Source organism: Callithrix jacchus, chromosome 16 (genome assembly GCF_049354715.1).
Source record: "Callithrix jacchus isolate 240 chromosome 16, calJac240_pri, whole genome shotgun sequence".
NCBI lineage: Eukaryota > Metazoa > Chordata > Mammalia > Primates > Cebidae > Callithrix > Callithrix jacchus.
Genome location: NC_133517.1, coordinates 12,171,638 through 12,191,719, shown reverse-complemented (window position 1 = coordinate 12,191,719; position 20,082 = coordinate 12,171,638). Strand labels below are relative to the sequence as shown.

Below are 20,082 nucleotides of genomic sequence, written 5' to 3'. Positions count from 1 at the left end.
ATGATGTGATCTTGACCAAGTCAAAGCCTCTTTGAGTTGCAGTTGCTTTATCTATGAAATGAAATAACAACACTGGATTGCTATGAAGTACCACTGAGATAAAGCTTATGAACACATCAAATGTACAGGGATATCTTTACCACAATTCTAACAAGAAGTTCCCTAATCATTACATCTCATATGTTATACACATTATAGTTTATTAGTTATCTGAATACCAGAGTGCTCTAAGATAGCTGAAGTGGTTAGACTTCTGGAAGATAATTACTTTTGTCCTGAGCCATGCTTGAATCCTAGAAGGGAACCACTGTCATCAAAGTCTGAAGTTGGGTTTTCATCGATGTCCAGTTCATGGCTAAATGAATAAAGAAAAGGTAAACGGTGACAAGCTATTACCACCAGAGCTCACCAGTTCAGACAAATATTAAAAAGGCAATATAATTGACCCAGGCAAACTTCCCATCACTATAATCAACCATAGTTCACAAATCCAGGAAACCAGGAGAAAGAGTACTTTAATTAGAATTTTCCAAATGAGCTAAGTACCCAGGAGTGTTTGGAACACAGTAATAGGTACTCCAGTCTTAATCCATGTCAAGTAATAATCTCTATTCCTGAGTATGGTACGAATATCATGTCTCCTTTTTCCTTTGGAAAACACCAGTAAAAGCTGTAGCCTTAAATAAATCTCCCGAAGTGATTTTTCCAAAGGTTTCCCTTAAAAACAAAGAAGGAAACATTTGATAAGTATCAATCCTATCAAAAACATTTTAAAAGAAAAAAATTATTAAAAAGTATAAGGTTGTGATATGAGTGATATTAAGTAACCCAGGAGAATACACCTATCAGAGATCTTTTGACAACCAGTGACTACCCCCAGCCATAATCCCAAGTAAAGGAAAACGGTGAGAAGTAATTCTTACAAAGTTTGTCCTTCAAAGTAGGTTATGCTCATTGAAAACAAATGATCTTCACCTTCAGTAACTAGCAGGAACTGGGGAGCTAACGAGCAACATCTACCATATAGAGGGAGCATAGTAGAGGCATACTTGTTTTTCTAGAAGCTATATAGAGCACAAAAGTCTTATGTCAAGCACCTCATATCCTGTCAGAGAAATGAAGTGTCCACTTAACTTCCAAGTTCAGTAATGATCTGTCCTTTCCCTGTTACCTACAGCGTTAGCATCTGACTACGCCCCACCTTACATTATTCTCTACATGTTTAGTTATGTGTAGAAGCGATATAAACCTTCAAGAAAAAAATGTAAAGATGAATACCCAAAAAAGAATTTTTTTTTGGTTATAAAACACAAAAACAGAATTGCAGCTTCGGACATAAGCACAGAATGAGGGGGCCTCATGAGATGTCCAAGGAAGAAAGGAAAAGGTTAGAGTTTCACTGAGGAAAGAGGTACGCAAGTTGTTTAGAAAGTTAGTTTACTGGTGGTGGCAGCATCTTACAACAAACAGCTGATGAGTTTTGATTAGGAGAGCCAGTGGTTGTTGGGTGGAACTCGGATCTGAGTTATGGTTAGGACTCTGCAGTTTTGGACTGGGTCTGTGAGACTGTGTCAGGCACATGTTCCTGTATAAGCAGCTATCTATCCTTGTGTGATGCTTTGGCTTGGAAACATTCCTGTGACAGTTCCTGTTACCAGGCAAATCATGCACGAGAGCCCTCGATTCATGGCCTTCCCTGGCTACATTTTACCATCATTTGACACAAGTGATTCTGTTTTGACTCTTACAACTTTCACAGTGGTAAACAGAAATTGCACTGCTTCAAGTAGAGTTGGTTTGTGCTCCGGCTTTAAAGCTGCCATTATTGTGAAAAACTCTAAGCAAGGTACTCGTCCCTGTTTGCTTCAGTGTTCCTATCTATTCAATGAGAGCATGAGACTGAGGTCTATTTCAGCAATACAAGCCTGGGAGAAGATATACCCAAATTTTTGAAAAAAATTAGAACTGGTGAGAGAGAGAGAGAATATGAATCTAATTATTAGTTAAAAGTTATGGCCAGGCGCGGTGGCTCACGCCTGTAATTGCAGCACTTTGGGAGGCTGACATGGGCAGATCATGAGGTCAGGAGTTTGAGACCTGCCTGACCAACCTGGTGAAACCCTGTCTCTACTAAAAATACAAAAATTAGCCAGGGTGGGTGGCACATGCCTGTAATCCCAGCTACTGGAGGGAGGCTGAGGCAGAAGAATCACTTGAACCCAGGAGGCAGATGTTACAGTGAACCGAGATCACTCCACTGTACTCCAGCCCGGGCGACAGAGCAAGAGTGTCTCAAAAAAAAAAAGTTATAATCTACTGAGAGCTACTAAATGTCAAATACATTATATGCTAGCTCCTGTCTACCCAAGGATCACAAAAAAGGCATCAACCCAATCTTATAGATGAGAAATTAAGAAATGTACTTAGGCTGGGTGTGGTGGGTCATACCTGTAATCCCAGTGCTTTGGAAGGTCAAGATAGGAGGATCACTTGAGGCCAGGAGTTTGAGATCAGTCTGGGCAATACAGTGAGATCCTGTCTCTACAAAAAATTTGAAACAACTAGCCAGGAGTGGTGGCACATGCCTGTAGTACCAGCTACTCAGGAGGCTGAGGCAGAAGGATCGATTGAGCTGAGGAGTTCAAGTTTACAGTGAGCTATGATCATGCCATGTATTCCAGCCTGAATGATAAAGCGAGACTATGTCTTAAAAAAAAAAAAAAAAAAGAGGTAAATGTACTTAGGGTTTGTGAGTGGAAGAGTTCGGCTTTGACCACAGGTCCAGGTCCAAAGGTTCAGAATCTTACCTGCCTCTTCTTACAAGATTACCAGTGTTGTGAACCTAAGAATCATTTAATAACCACTTGCTTACAGACACAAATGCTTACTCTAACACACAGTGGTGAGAGGGGCCTCATGCAACTTACCTCCTCTTGAGTTTGCCTGGCTTATGCTCAGGTGGATCTTCCTCACTTTCATCTCCATCAGTACCACTGGCGTGTAGTCTGACTTGGCTTGTGTTTGTCCCCGAAGACTTCTGTGAACCTAAATAGGCAGAAATACTGCAGTAGGTTTTTCCCTTGGTTTAACAACTTTTCTGCTATTTGTAAAGCCAATCAAAATATTTCAGCGCCTTTTCTGCAATGAACTGTACATGTGCATCGAAATGCCGGGTCACATCTATCTGTTTGTGTGTCTATATGCGGAATCTGTGCATTTAAAAAATCCTAACTATAAGGTTAAATTTAGATTAAAGCTGTCTCTGTATACACTTTAAGCTCAGTTTAAAGGTTTCTCCATACATAGTGAACTGTAACTTAATTGGTTGTACAAAAAGACTGCAACCTACTGTGTACCAAGCACAGTTTCGGCTAATCACAGGCAGCCAACTGTACAAACGATGTTCAAGGAAGGCAAAAGCTGAGCTATAACCAATCCAACTGTTTCTGTACCTCACTTCCATTTCTGTACGTCATTTTCCTTTCTCTTTCCATAAATGTTATACCCATGATGTGGCAGCCCTGGAGCTGCTCTGAATCTATTCTGGCTCTTGGGGCTGCCTGATTCGAGAATCATTCTCTGCTCAATTAAACTATTAAATGTAATTTGTCTAAAGTTTTTAACAGGTTTAAATATTTCCATGATCTAACTACTTAAAAAAAAACCCAAACTAAAACTACTTCTTCATAGCTGCCCATATCTACGCAAACTAACTCACAAAGCTGCCTTTGTGATAGCTGTCAGCAGTCATTCTTACGGAATTTTAATTTAACTGACTCTAAAGATGGCATAATCGCATTGATTAAAAAGAATTACTCTTCATTTGCCTTTAATGTAGTATAAAAGTAACATTAATAATGAGAGTAACAAAGACAATACTAAATACTACCTTTAAAAAGAGTTCTTTAACTTACGGTGGTTAAAACTGAGGCACAAATCTTTGTTCTTTGTCAGACTGGAAGAAAGCAGATAGGTGAGACCAGGAGGAAAGGGGTGTCTGCAGGGTAGACAGGAAACTCTGACTGTGTGAGGGTACTCTCTCAGAAGAGCACCAACCACAAAGAGGAGAAAACATACTTACACAGAAGCCTAACAAATACCTTAAATTTCGAACTCGAGGGATGATCTAAAACAAATAAAAATCTAAAACCCTCAAATTCATCCTGATGGCAGACAAATTGGACTTAAATTATAGAAATGGCCAATCTATAATCACAAGTAAGGGAACAGGCAACGGAAGGCAGAGACTGTGAGAATTACCGTTTGGCAAGAAAAAAAAAAGCAGACAGAAGAGGGAAGAAAACCAAAGAGGATAAATAAGACTGTAAGTCAGAGGCCAGTACAATGCCCAATTACGTATATTATAAACTTTATGGTGGAAAATATGTACAGAAAGGTACCAGGAGAGTATAGAAGAGTATCAGAATGTTAATATAAAATCTTCAGCTAGGCCAGGCACAGTGGCTCATACTTGTAATCAGAGCATTTTGGGAGGCTGAAGCGGGCAGGTCACCTGAGGTCAGAAGTTCGAGACCAGCCTGGTCAACATGGTGAAACCTGTCTCTACTAAAAATAGAAAAATTAGCCGGGTGTGGTAGCTCACGCCTGTAGTCCCAGCTACTTGGGAGGCTGAGGCAGGAGAATTGCTTGAACCCAGGAGGTGGAGGTTGCAGTGAGCCAAGATCGTGCCACTACACTCCAGTGTGGCAACAGAGCAAAACTCTATCTCAAAAAAATAAAAAAAAAAATCTTCAGATAAAAAAAGATGATGGCTGGGCATGGTGGCTCAACGCCTGCAATCAAGCACTTTGGGAGGCTGAGGTGGGAGGATCACTTGAGGTCAGGAATTTGAGACCAGCCTGGCCAACATGGTGAGACCCCCGTCTCTACTAAAAATACAAACAAACAAAAAAAATTAACTGGATGTGGTGGCACACGCCATAGTCCCAGCTACTCAAGAGGCTGGGGCAGGAGAATTGCTTGAGCCTGGGAGGTGGAGGTTGCAGTGAGCTAAGATAGCACCACTACACTCCAGCCTGGGTCACAGTGACTCCATCTTAAAAAGAAAAATAAGGACGGATAAAAATAACACCAAAACAGAAAGAAATGAGAATGTTGTACTGAGGTGAGCTCCACTCTAAGAATTGCATAGAGAAAAAAGCAAGTTGACAGAGCTCTTTAGAAACTCTCAGCTAGATGAAGTATTATTAGCAATCAGAGAAGTGAAGCAAATCTGATTCTTAAGTAAAAGATCAAAACCATTTGTTTCACAAAGGAGTAAGGCTGAGAAAAAAGATGTCTCCAGCATGTAACATCAGGATGCCAAAATTTCAGGATATTCAGATGTCACAAAAATTTCCTCCTCTCCCATTTTCCTGGTATCATTAATTGGATCAACTGACAGAACCCTATTTCCTGTTGCCCAGGCTGGAGTGAAATGGCTAGATCTCAGCTTGCCACAACCTCTGCCTCCTGGGTTCAAGCGATTCTCCTGACTCAGCCTCCCAAGTAGCTCAGATTACAGGCATGTACCACCATTCCCGGCTAATTTCTTTTTGTATTTTCATTAGAGATGGAGTTTCTCCATGTTGGTCAGGCTGGTCTTAAACTCCTGACCTCAGGTGATCCACCCACCTCGGCCTCCCAAAGGGCTGGATTTATAGGCGTGAGCCACTGCGCTTGGCCCTTAATTGCTTTCTAACATGCCTCTTATAAACTCATTTGCTCTGTAAAACTAAAAGTTCCAAGCTCACTCTAAATTAGATTTCTCAAGAGATTCCAAGTTTTCCTTCATTAGCCACCAAAGTACAAGAGGAAGGAATAATATTTTAGAGAACTGTATGAAAATATTCTTATTAAAAGGGTAAATATAACTTGTGATATGAAATTAGAATGGATTAAATCATTTCATTATTATAGGAAATGTAGTTGGTATTAACTCTACAATAAAGGATTAGTAGTAGTTATTTTGCTAAATAAATTCATTTTGCTAACCATTACATGGCAGAATAAATCTTGGTTAATCTTACCCTGAGCTCCTGGGTCTGTGCTTCTATTTCCTGATAAGTTGCTTTCCTCATTGGTTCCTCCGTTACATGGTTCACTTTGGCTGGACGCAGGGCACTCTCTTCTACAACTAACTTCACTTAGCTGTTGATGACCATCCTGACTTATAAAGGACTCTAGCTGGCTCTGTTCTACTTCCTCTGAATTCAGGTTTATGTTACTAATTCCATTAAGTATTTCACTATGATCCTTATCACTTGTACCAGAGCTGTCATTATGAACCGTAACAGGTGTAGATGGAAAAGATACTACTATGTCAACTTTCGTGCAATTTTCATCTTTCTTGTCAGCTTCTGTTTTAGATGTGTAAGCATCTGTATCACAGCTTTGCAAGGCATCAAAAGTCCACCCCTGAGCTTCCCAATACTGAAACTGTTCCAAATAATACCAATAAAGTTGACTATAATGTTGCTCCCATTCTTCCTTTGTATCAGGAAAGTTCCAAGGTTCAGAAGATAGTGCTTGATCTGGATGTTTTTCTTGCCAACTTTGCCACAACAATCCTCCACCATATTCATTCCAATAGTTTTCCCATTTCTCCATAATGTCTAGCTTTGGAGATAGTGTGTTTTCAACAGGATGATTTTCCACCTCAGTATCTTTTTTGCTTTGAAGTTTACATCTTCTGGTGTTCTCACACTGTTCAACTGAAGATGGATCATCTGAAGCCAAAATGTCACCTTCTTCATATTCTTTTCTCCAAGATTCTTGCATAATTTCATCTAAGTATTTCTTTTGATGTTTCTTTTTCTTTTTTATTTTAGCTTTATTTCTAGTATTCGTAGATACCTACATCAGATAAATGATAACTTGAATATAAAATGCACTTCATAAACTATAAAAGAAAGTAGAATCCACATCTATTTTGACAGTAAATTAAACAAAATACTCTCAAAGTCTGTGGGTTTTTAGCTCCACAAAAAAGTGATTTACTACCTAAGCTTCCAAGAGGAGAAACAGTCACACATGCGACATATTATGACTTGCAGTTCTGGTTAATTTATAAATAAATACATACACTTAAAAGAGGCAGAAAGTGCCAATCGTGAATGCATTTATCTGATAAAAGTAATTCTTTGCAATATTTTATTTTAAAAAACTAAGAGATAGAAATAATAAAAGTTAATTAATATTTACCTCAAAATTCTTATGTGCAGATACCCTACCAAACTGAAGTGGCAATCCCATACTTCTCATGAGTTCGGCCTCAGAGTCAAGCTCATTTCCATCTAGGTCTAGACCTTTGCTGTCGTGTGATTCTGCAGTACCACAGGAATAATCACCTTCCTCCTCTTCTGTCGCCTGGTCTCCTATAGACAGCATTTCTTAGCTTAGTTTTTAGGAAAACTTAAGAGGCAGGTTTTCTTATTCTCATTTTAAAGAACCTGAGATGCAGAGTGACTGATTATAGGACCTACCCAAAATAAAGGTATGCAAATGTTACACTTTTTAAAAATTTTTTAGAGACGGAGTCTCACAATACTGCCCAGGTTGGAACATGACTATTTACAGGTGTGATCATAATGCACTAAAAAGCTTTGAACTCCTGGGCTCTTTCAGTCCTATTGCCTCAGCCTCACAAGCAGCTAGGATTACAGTTGCACACCACCTTGGCTAGCCTACAAATGTTACAATGTTTAAAGGAAAAAAAGAAAGACCCCCACAACTGATGGTATGCTAGGCATGGTGGCTCACGCCTGTAATCCCACCACTTTGGGAGGCCGAGGCAGGCAGATCACTTGAGATCAGGAGTTTGAGACCAGCCTGTCTCACAGGGTGAGACCCCGTCTCTACCAAATATACAAAAATTAGCTAGGCATGGTGGTGGGTGCCTGTAATCCCAGCTACTTGGGAGGCTGAGGCAGGAGAACTGCTTGAACCTGAGAGGCAGAAGTTGCAGTGAGACAAGATTGTGCCACTGCACACCAGTCTGGCTGAGAGAGAGAGACCCTATCTCAAAAAAGAAAAAAAAAAAAGAAACCCAAAAACACATCCAAAAACAAAACCAAATGATGCTAATACGGACTAGCAACAAAAAAAAGCCAATGAAGAATCAAGAGACAGTTTCTCGTTGGGCTCTGCCTGTCACTATTCATCCAGCTGCCCATTTAACTTACTCTTACTGAGCATCTGCTCTGTGTTGGGCTTTATGCAAAAGACTGAGGATGGAAAGGAGGGAGAACAGGACCATGTAACACTGCTCTGTGGAAAAAATACTTATATATTCACATTCTTTTTTTTGAGAAGGAGTTTTGCTCTTGTTGTCCAGGCTGCAGTGTAACGGCATGATCTTGGCTCACCGCAACCTCTGTCTCCCAGGTTCAAGTGATTCTCCTGTCTCAGCCTCCCAAGTAGCTGGGATTATAGGCATGTGCCACCATGTCGGGCTAATTTTGTATTTTTATTAGAGACAGGGTTTCTCCATGTTGGTTAGGCTGGTCTCGACCACCCAACCTCAGGCGATCCGCCCACCTCAGCCTCTCAAAGTGCTGGGATTACAGGCATGAGCCACCACGCTTGGCCATATGTTTGCATTCTTTATCTGCAAAATTACTGAACAAAATCAGTGATTTGTGAAGTTACTTTAGGAGGTATTAACATGAGGGGTGAGAAGGCTGGGCACAGTGGCTTATGAACTCTAATTCCAGCATTTTGGGAGGCTGCTTGAGGCCAGGAGTTTGAAACAAGCCTGAGAAACATAGTAAGGGCCTGTCTCTACAAAAAACAAAAAACAAACAAATAAATAAACTACCCGGGTGTGGTGGTGCCTGTAGTCCCCACTACTTGGGAGGCTGAGGTGAGAAAAATGCTTAAGTAATTGGCACCTGGGCAACAGAGCAAGACCCTCTCTCTCTCCAAAAAAGAGAAAGGGTTGAAATCCACTGAACTGGAGGATTATTTTCAAGCTCTCTGAGTCTAATTGTTATAGAAAAACCATTTACTACAACAAAGTAAGTTTTACTTTATCCTAAATTGGTTATCTAATAGTAATTATACCACTAATTGAACATACCTCATTCAAGTGCTCTATTAACTGTTTAAAATGTGAGATAACAAAAATCATTTTACATATTAGCATACTCAATTAGCACTGTGCTGGGGTACTCTCCAGCTTGATGATCTCAGGCAACAGAACAGTAAATCTCACATAGCCAAAAGGAAGCTGATAAGAGAGAAATCTCATGTGTGCAAATTCTACTAAAAGAGGGAGAAAGATATCTTTCTAAATAATGAAGGGGAATGCACTCACTATTCCATTCAATAAATTTATGAAAGCTCAGGAGACAGCAAAACAGGGAAAATTAGTAAGCTAAGTTTTACGTTCCTTTCACAGTATGCATATTTTCTTATGCTCAGGGAACGTAGTGTTTATAGAAGCTTTCTCTATATAGCACAGCACTGAAACACAAACCAAACATTCTAACCAGTGATCAACCAAAGCAACAGTAATTTGTTCCATCCTGTGAGAGTTAAAGGATTTCCAAAGGTAACTATGACGTGTACTTGGGCTGACTTTGGCTTCTAACTCCATGCTATGATTTCCTCTAGGTGTAGAAACACAAAAGGTCTATGTGGAAGGACAAATGCAGTAGGGAAGTTTGAAAGACCAGGGTAAGGCTCAATGTACCATATAAATTATATTTGTTCTTTGGGAAAGTTAACCAACATGACAGTCTCTTTACTTCAGGCAAAACACTATAGATGTTAACCTGGAATTTTCATCCTGTAGCATTTACCTATATAATACACTTCTGATGAAGAAACCATATATTCTAAATTGGAGATGGAGTCTCGCTCTGTTGCCCAGGCTGGAGTGCAGTGGTGTGATCTTGGCTCACTGCAAACTCTGCCTCCTGGGTTCTAGGGATTCTCTTGCCTCAGCTCCTGAGTAGCTGGGATTACGGGTGCCCACCATCACAACTGAATAATTTTTGTATTTTTAGTAGAGACAGGGTTTCACCATGTTAGCCAGGATGGTCTTGTACTCCTGACCTCAAGTGATCTGCTTGCCTTGGCCTCCCAAAGTTCTGGGATTACAGGAATGAGCCAACACGCCCAGCCAGAAACCACATATTCTCTACTTTTCAAAGCTTCAAATTCCAGGTTGCTCTTATGTAATGGTAGCAAATAGGGAAGGAACACTACACAGAGCAAAAAGGGCTACATTAAGTCATCATGGGAGCTACAGACAAGATCTGCTTTCATAGACATTCCAAAACCATGTTATAAAAAAAATAAAATTGTCTATGATTATAGAATTAATTGGCATTTATATTTTATGCTAACAAATCAATACAATATTTTAACATACATAAATTAACACATTATAGCTAATTTCAACGAAAAAGGGTTACATACATAATTGTATACTAGATTACCTGAATTGTTGTCACTGTCTCTGATGTAATAGCCTTTTAATCCCATATTGTACAATTTTCGATCCCTGTGAAGCAGATTAAGCAGTTCATATTGAAATGAATTAAGCCATAAGTTTAGAGGGAAAGAAATCTGAAGCCATCATAGATTAAAAAGCTTATGAAACAGAAAAGCCATTTGTTAATACATTTTCCTCACCCATAATATAATGTAGAGGCAATTAATACAGTTCTCACGGAGCTATTCTAACTGATAGTATATGTAAATATTTAGCATAATGCCTAACCCACTTAGCATTTATTATAACATTTATTACTATAACTACTAGTTATTAAAATTAGGGCCGGGCACAGTGGCTCACACCTGTAATCCCAGCACTTTGGGAGGCTGAGATCAAGAGTTTTTTGAGACCAGCCTGGCCAACATGATGAAACCCCATCTCTACTAAAAACACAAAAATTAGCTGGGCATGGTGGCAGGTGTCTGTAATCCCAGCTACAGGAGAGGCTGAGGCAGGAGAATTGATTAAACCCAGGAGGTGGAAGTTGCAGGGAGCTGAGATCATGCCACTGCACCCCAGCCTGGGCGACAAGAGCAAAACATTATCTCAAAAAAAAAAAAAAAATTAAGTATCATTTCTCCTGGACATTGGGGGAAGAATCTGATATTCCGTATGAAACATAAACAATGGGCTGCTCTGTAAACTTTGTTGTGACTATAAAATAACAGTGGGAAGATTTAGCTTACATACATATAAATCAATATGCACACCCCAATCCATTTGCTAAAAAGACAAACTATCCATTGTGAATAGTAGACATGGTCTGAGTATTACCAAAATAAACCTAACAGAACACTTAAAAAAAAGTGAGATTTTGCTTTTAGGATCTTCCTGACTATAAATTCAGCTGTAATCAACTCCACTATAACTGCCACAATAAGGCCAACTGCAAGTGGAAGCTAACGCAACTTTTCTAACAAGCTACAATACATTTAACTAAATATAGATAACATTCTAGTGTACCTGCTCTATTTCACATCCTCCTGTTTCTTTTTTGGAGATATTGTATGAATTGTAAAGTAGGTGGTGACTCGGCAGGATGGTGAACAGGCAAGGGGGTGAAGTGCAAATGTGCTTTTGTAGCATGCCCTCAGGTCCCCAAGAACACGGGCACTGGGGGTGGGGTGGGGAGCAGAAGCACAGAGAGCGTCACTGGTCTGCCCATCAGCACCTCAGGATAGGAGGCACTGAGGTGTCAGGTGGAGGAGAGGACCAGTATGGTTGCAAGTTGGTTACAATGAGCATGTATGTAAATATGTTGAAGATAATGTTAGCCAAGATTCTCCTTGTTGAAGGTTACTTATTTAATTTATTCTTTAAAATTTATTTTCATTTTTTTAAATTAAAAAATTTTGTTTTCTATTTTTATTTTTAATAGAAATGAAGAAACTTATTTAAAAACAAGATGGGCTCAAAACATCATTTGATAGGAAGGAACGCCAGAAAGAACTGTCAGGTATTGGGCCAAATGAGAAGTATTGTTATCAACCCATGGCATTTAAGTTTATATACACAGCAGACATAAAAAATTTTAAAAGTGTTACATATGTGTATGTATGTATACACACATATACAGACATATTCATGTCCGGTTGTAAAACACACATATATACACTGCTTAACTCTCTTTACTAAGAGGACACAGGAGCAATAAGCACAATGAGCACCCAGGTTTTGGTTTCTAAATACTATTTTCCACTAAAGAAACCAAGCTACCTTGGAGAAATGACAATTCCAGGTTGGAGCATGGACTGTAAAAGATAAACCTGGGTCATCTTATGCCAGAAGGTTAGGATGCACTCAAAGAACACTAGAAATACCAAAAGGACACAGGAGCCACTTCAAAGAGTTCCCCATTGGCCAAATCAAAGACAATGTGAGCACTAAATTAACGTTAGTAATGGAATATAACCTGTGAGTAAACTAAGAATCTAGATTCCATGTTAACATAAAACAAATGAATATGGGGAGAGAAGGGAAAGCGTTCTTTACAGAATGCTAACTAATAAATGCAGTAGGAGCAGAGTAGACAAAAACCACTAGGCATCCTTCACAGAGGTAGCTGATTCAGGTGGAAGTTATCAATGAAGGCCAGGGCTTATAGGTTTACTGGAAAATAGGATGCTAATATAACACCAGAATATGCCCCCAGAAAATACCGAATACAAAACAAACCACTGTGACTTTTTACAGCAGAAAACCTGGCAACATCACCCAGGGTGGTATACCGTCTACGAAAAGTACCTCCTGAGGCCACAACAGAGCTAGGCACAGCATCCTTTGTGGCATTCCTGCTAAGGCATGACCCGACTATTCATGATGAAACATCAGACAGACCCAGGTTATGCAAGGTCATCCTACAGAATGTAAGCACATGAAACTTAGACTGTGGCCTCTAAAAGAGTAAGGGATTCTGGCCAGGCACGGTGGCTCACACCTGTAATCTCAACACTTTGGGAGGCCAAGGTGGGTAGATCGCTTGAGTCCAGTGAGACCAGCCTGCACAATATGGAGAAACACCATCTCTACAAAAATCACAAAAATTAGCCAGGCATGGTCGCTAATTTTGAATTTAGAATGTAGCTTCTAATTTCTACGTTTGAAGAATCTGTAAGGGCCAGGCATGGTGGCTCACACTTACAATCCCAGCAGTTTGGGAGGTGGAGGAGGAAGGACTGCTTGAGGCCAGGAGTTTGAAAACAGACGGAGCAACATAACAGACCCCAGCTCAAGAAAAAAAAAATTAGCCAGGTGTAATAGTGCACACCTATGGTTCTAGCTACGTGGTAGGCGGAGCTGGGAGACTCACTTGAGCCCAAGAGGCTGAGGCTGTAGTAAGCCACTGCACTCCAGCCTGGGGAGCATAGAGAGCCTCTGTTTCAAAAACAAACAAATAAATAAAGACCATACCAGGCATAGTTGCTCACGCCTATAATCCTAGCGCTTTGGGAGGCTGATGGGTGAATCACTTGAGGCTAGGCATTTGAGACCAGTCTGACAAACATGGTGAAACCCTGTCTCTATTACAAATACAAAAATTAGCTGGGTGTGGTGGTGTGCCCCTGTAGTCCCTACTTGGGAGGCTGAGGCATGAGAACTGCTTGAACCTGGGAGGCAGAGGTTGCCACTGCACGCCAGCCTGGGCAACAGCAAGACTCTGTCTCAATTAAAAAAAAGAAAAAAAAAAAAGAATACATATGAAATTATTTGTAATGTAAATAAACTTTTCAGTTCAAAAAGATTAAATTCAATGAAATCGAAAAATAGTAATTAAACAGTGTTTTAAAAGTCATTTTGATTCAAATTCAATTGTGTATTATTTTCTGGAGGTACCAGATGAGAAATCTTCTCAACTTTTTACATTTCATAACTTATATTTTCTCTCTCCTTTTTTAGAAGGAGGGCACTTCCTAAAAGTAACATCAGTACCCAATCATACTGTGGGCCGTGAATTCAGCATGTAGCCTTGGCTGCCGCTGACTGCAAGGTGACTCTCCTTTGGCCTGCATCTTCTACACAGAGCCCGGTACTATCTTCTAGTGAGCTTCTTGGTCCTACCACCGTGCTAGCCTGTAAGCCTTCTGGAGGATAGGCCCAGCTTAACAGGTCAGGTCCTGAGAAAGTGGCAGAAAGACCTTTCTTCCTGGGTGAGAGGGAAGTCAGATGTCCAAGGTTATTACTAGTATGTTCCAAAGCTACTGATAATTTGAGGCAGAAAGATCAGCAACAAGAGAATACCAGCTCTTAAATTTTTATGGAAACTGTTTCTTACTTAAAACTTTCACTCTAACAGCATGCATCACCAGGAATGATGTATTTCTAATGCTTGGCATTTGAAGTATTTCCATTATACTTGCAAGTATTCTCTAAAGCAGTCTGAGTCCGATCAGTAACTTAATGCACAGAGCAATAATGACTGGATGAAATGATGACCTCAAAAACACAGACAGGATCTCTTGTAATTTCTGGACCTGGCATATGTAAGGACTAAATAAACCTTAACTGCTGACTTGAATTGTAAAGCAGGAGACCTAACCTGATTGTAGTATTCTCACTAAGATACTGCTCTCCTTAGAGTCCTGACTGACTAAGCAGCCACCTGAATGCTCATCCTCTTATCACTGAATACAGCAATCATCACCATGATGCCTGTCATCTTTCTACTGCAGCACCTGACACTTGGGGCAACTGAAATAAAAGCTGAGTAAAAGGTTCTTGGAAATCTCTGAAGTACAAGTAGCAATTCCTCTTTTGCAAAGAAACTGAATCAGCTTCATTTTCAAGTAGTAAAAGGGAAAGGAACACTTTCTGAAAGTGTTCAAAGGGGATCACAGAATTATGTGACTTGCCCAAGGCCACACAGGTGATTTTTGTAAGAGCAGACAGATATGCTGTCTATAAGGTCACCACTCTTTTAAATTCTGGCTCAGGAACCTGGTGGAGGGAAAACACATAAAATAATTTTGTTGCATCATATGTGAAAGACTAGAGATCACCACCAGACACTGTCACATGAGTATGATCAGAGGTGGGCTCTTCAGTTTCCAGAATCGTCCTCTATCTCCATGAATCTGTATTAATGCTAAAGTATGTTAACAGGACACCAGTGGTTCTAATGACTTTAGACTACTTAAATACCTTGATGAGGGAGATTCAATAAACTCATGTTTTATGCCAACTGGTAGCGTAGTAGAAAGGCTCTCATGTCATACATGAATTCCAAGGGTGCCATTTACTGGCTATGTGATTTTTTTAGGCCACTATGGAGACTCTTTCAGATAGGGTCTCATTCTGTCACCCAGACTGGGTACAGTGGTATGATCATGGCTCACTGCAGCCTCCATCTCCCAAACTCAGGTGATCCTCCTATCTCAGCCTCCAGAATAGCTGGAACTACAGGAGTACCCCACATGCCTGGATAATTTTTTCTATTTTTAGTAGAGATGGGGTTTTGCCATGTTGCCCAGACTGGTATTGAACTCTGGGCTCAAGCGATTTGCCCTTCTCAGCCTCCCCAAGTGCTTGGATTACAGGTGTGAGCCATCACACTCAGCCAAGACTCAATTTTCTACTTGAGGAAAGTGAAGATAACAAGACATACCTCACAGGGCTGCTGAAAGGCTTAAATGAAAAGAATTTTTTTAAAAAAGAAAAATTATTCTGACACTTGTTAAAATGGTAAAGAAAGGCTTTATTTAGGACAATCATGGTAGGAATCAACATAATGGTAGCCGGACATGGTGGCTCATGCATGTAATCCCAGCATTTTGGCAGGTGGATCATCTGAGGTCAGGAGTTTGAGACCAGCCTGGCCAACAAGGTAAAACACCAACTCTATTGAAAATACAGAAATTAGCAGGGTATGGTGGTGCACTCTTGTGATCCCAGCTACTTAGGAGGCTGAGGCAAGAGAATTGCTTGAACCCAGGAGGCAGAGATTGCAGTGAGCCAAGATCATGCCACTGCATTCCAGTCTGGGCGACAGAGTGAGACTCTTATCTCAAAAAAGAAAAAAAAAATAATGGCAACAGGAGAAGGAAATTCTGTTCAACTCCAAATACAGCAAAGGCAGCTGAAGGCAGTCAATGGGCAGAATGCAGGAGGCACGGTCAGCGGATGGAAAATTACTAAGAGATATCCAGGGTGGGGGGATTGTTGCTCCTCCAGAGTGATCAGATACTAAGGGTGGGAAGACTCTCGCTAAACAGACTTAGCAGGATTCTTGTTAAAACTTAGGTCTAGGCTGGGTGCAGCAGCTCACACCTGTAATTCTAGCACTTTGGGAGGCTGAGGTGGGAAATACTGTTTGTACCCACGAGTTCCGGACCAGCCTGGGCAGCAAGGCGAGATCGCTGTCTCTACAAAAAACAAAAAAAAAAGAATTAAGCAGATGTGGTGATGCATACCTGTGGTCCCAGCTATTAAGGGGCTTGCTTGAGTAAGGGAAGTTGAGGCTGCAGTGAGCCATGACTGCACCACTGCACTCCAGCCTGGGTGACAAAGTGATACCCAATCTCAAAAAAACACCCCCAAAAACAAAACAAAACAAAAACAAAATCCAAGAACAACCCACCCCTCAAAAAATAACAAACAAACAAAACTAATGGACTTAGAAGGATTCTTGTTAAAACTGAGCCAGACAGGCTGACCATAAGTCCCAAATGACTCCCAAATGACAAGGCCTAATCAAAAGGAGAGCTTGGAGGAAGCTATGTAAAGTTTGGTTAAGGTGAGTCTCTGTCAGTACAAAACGTAAAACAATTGGTGGTGGTACTTAATAAGTCATCGATCAATCCAAGGGGTTTTGTCAATGCTAGTGGATAGTTCTTTTTTTCTCCCCATGATCTGTGGTTTTCTTTTTGATTATCTTAAGTCATATGATCACACATAATTTTTAAATTATGTGTATATCTCCTCTACTTTAATCCTTCTTTTAAGTTGGCAAAAGCACCATTTTCAATCACAAATACACAGCAGTTGTACAGTTTTGTTTCTGAATGGCTACAGACAACCCTAAATCATAACTTACTTTGACTTAGATTGGAAAGAACCCAAGAGTGAAATTTAGTTGGCTACTATTTTAAAAGCATGTGACCTTATAGATCATCTATAAAATGTGTTAAGTGTTAAATAATTTTTGATATTACACATAAACCACACTAAAATGCCTTTCAATATGTAAGAGGAACCATTTTAAATACAGTGAATTCTAATTAGACTGGCATAGTTAAGGTCAAAAATATAAAGTAGCAATTGCTACCCATTTATCTTCAACCTTTGCCTTTAAGAGACAAATGAACACAAAACACAGGTGAATCTTGCTTGGTTCTGAGACTCTGAAGGAATTTCCCCATATTTAAATATATTCATATAACTAGTTATATAAATCTAAATATAAAACCAATCTCCAGTAAGTTTTAAGATGGCGATCACCATCTGTGAAAAGTTTAACATTACTAAAGAAGGCTAAGCATATCTTTAGAAGGGGTAAACAGTGATAGCATTTACTAAATTGGAATTACTATTAAAATTAAAAAACTGAACGTATTCATTTAACCACAAGCCAGTCTTAAGTTTTAAATCAGGACTGCCCAACAAAATATTCTGTCAGTCATTCATGATGTAAATTCCGGTGTATGAGATCTAGTAAAGTACGGTACACATAGAAAAGTCATGACATTTGTTCTGTAATAAATAAGGCAGTGGCCAATTATTACTCATTAGTAGCTTTTTTGAGATAAGCTATCAGCTCTGCTCTTTCTCCCTTCCTCTTAATGCCGACAAAAATAATTTTTGTTTCAGGGATGTACTTCTTGGGATTCTCCAAATACTTCATCAGCATATCCTCTCCCCAGGTGATGCCTCTGTTCTTACTGGCTAGGTGTAAGAGAACCCATCCGCCCAACCTGTGTTCCGCCCAGAGACCATGGAGATGAGGCCCAGTCTTGTGCTTGCCTGCCTTTTCCTCGGTGTGGCCCTGGACACACTTCTGAACAAAAATCCTCTTGCCTTTCTCAACATCAGCCATATTTAATTCTCTTTGTTCGCCGCTGTCACGATAAAGGTTACCACTCAGAATCCGGACGTCCCACTCCCCTAGTGGATACCTTTTAGCCCTCATTTTGCTTGACATTTTAATAGCTTTCCAGTGACATTTTAATACACCTTCACTGAAACACCTGGTGACAGTGTACTTGGGCTTGCCTTCTGTTTCCTAGTTAATCCACCTCTTCTTGTCTTTAAAAAAATGTTGGAATTCTTCAAAGATGGATCCCACCCGGTAAATGAGTTCAATTACTATCTAAGGCTAAACAGCTCAGGTTTTAAAAACTAGTCTAGACTTCTCCAGCGCTCAAAATCAATATATCGAAGTGCTTGTGTCATCTATCCTTGGTTATCTCACAGGCACCTCAAAATCAAAATGTACAAAATCAAACTCATGATCTCTTCTCTGCTGACCCAAAATAAAACCCATGATTCTCCAGTGATCCCTTCCCCAGTGAAAGGCAGCAATACAAGCTAGAAACCCAGGGAGATACGCTTAACCTAATGTTCTCCTTGCCATCCTTTAATCTTTCCTTCATTCCCCCACTTCCAATTCAATCCCCACCCCCAACAAATTTTCTCCTATCTTTCCCCTTTCTCTATTTCCACTGCCATCCATCCTAATCCAAGCCACTGTAATCTCTTGCTTAAATAATGGTCTTAAGTGATTCTCTTCCTCTAAATGATCCTCCACACTTCTGTCAGAGTAGTATTTTATTTATTATTATTATTTTTTGAGATGGAGTCTTGCTCTGTCGAAAGGCTGGAGTGCAGTGGCGCGATCTCGGCTCAATGTAACAAGTTCTGCCTCCCTTCCTCAGCCTCCTTAGTAGCTGGGACTACAGGCATGCACCACTACGCCTGGCTAATTTTTTGTATTTTAGTAGAGATGGGGTTTAATCATGTTGGCCAGGATGGTCTCCATCTCTGGACCTCGTGATCCGCGCTGCCTTGGCTTCCCAAGCGTCGGTATTACAGACGTCAGCCATGGCGCCCCGCCCCAGTAGTATTTTAAGTATGCAAATCTGATCACGACATTCCCCAGCTAAACGTTTTCCTACGGTCAACAAAGTCCTGCATGTTTTGACCCGGCCTACCCTGCCCACCTTATCTTCTTTCTTTCCCAGTCATTTCTTTTCTTTTTTTTTTTTGAGACAGGGTCTTGCTCTGTCATCCCGGCACAACTATGGCTAACTGCAGCCTGGATCCCCTGGGCTCAGGAGATCTTCCGGCCTAAGTCTCTGGAGTAGCTGGGACTACAAGCATGTGCCACCACCACTGGCTAATTATTAAAAAAATTACAGTACAGATGAGGTGTTCCTATATTGCCCAGGCTAGTCTCCAACTTCTGGGCTCAAGCAATCCTCTCTCCTTAGCCTCCCCAAGTGCTGGGATTACAGGTGTGCACCACCGTGCCTTCCCTCCTTGCCATTTTGTTCAGTTTCACAGGCTTTCTCCGTCCCTCAAGGCCTTTACTGAATTGAGCCTGCAGAGAATGCTTCTTCCCACTGAAACTTACCCCAATCTATTTCCCTCAGACCTCTTTCCAAGAGCTACTTCCTCAAAGAAACCTCTGTGACCCTTGGAGAAAGGTTACTTGTTTTCACAGCATCCCGCACTTCTCTCTCATAGCGCTTATAACTATAACCAACCAAGTAATCATGTAACCAGCTGTCTTAAAATTCATCTTCTTTGCTGCAAGTAAACTCTGCCTACCAGCATATTTGATACACAGGAGCGCAAAAAACATTTTCTTTTCTTTTTTTTTTTTTTTTTGAGACGGAGTTTCGCTCTTGTTATCCAGGCTGGAGTGCAATGGCGCGATCTTGGCTCACCGCAACCTCCGCCTCCTGGGTTCAGGCAATTCTCCTGCCTCAGTCTCCCAAGTGGCTGGGATTACAGGCACGCGCCACCATGCCCAGCTAATTTTTTGTATCTTTAGTAGAGACGGGGTTTCACCATTTTGACCAGGATGGTCTCGATCTCTTGACTTCGTGATCCACCCGCCTCGGCCTCCCAAAGTGCTGGGATTA

The 20,082-nt window shown here is 40.6% G+C and overlaps 1 protein-coding gene across 4 annotated transcripts in view; it reads right to left on the bottom strand.

Annotated features, from left to right (window-relative positions):
- Positions 1 to 20,082, bottom strand: part of TGS1 (trimethylguanosine synthase 1) — a 56,859-nt gene that overhangs the window by 35,253 nt on the left and 1,524 nt on the right. For 3 of the 4 annotated variants that reach the window (XR_013527835.1, XM_008982649.5, XM_002758906.6), the window contains exons 2-6: positions 10,446 to 10,510; positions 7,204 to 7,376; positions 6,030 to 6,855; positions 2,928 to 3,045; positions 269 to 355 (exon numbers count right to left, since the gene is read on the bottom strand). Coding sequence is in view for 3 of the 4 variants with exons in the window: in XM_008982649.5 (XP_008980897.4) it covers positions 269 to 355; positions 2,928 to 3,045; positions 6,030 to 6,855; positions 7,204 to 7,376; positions 10,446 to 10,510 (1,269 nt within the window). In the remaining variant the exon portion in view is untranslated. The remainder of the gene's footprint in view (positions 1 to 268; positions 356 to 2,927; positions 3,046 to 6,029; positions 6,856 to 7,203; positions 7,377 to 10,445; positions 10,511 to 20,082) is intronic. The other variant, XM_017965346.4, reaches the window with a different exon arrangement.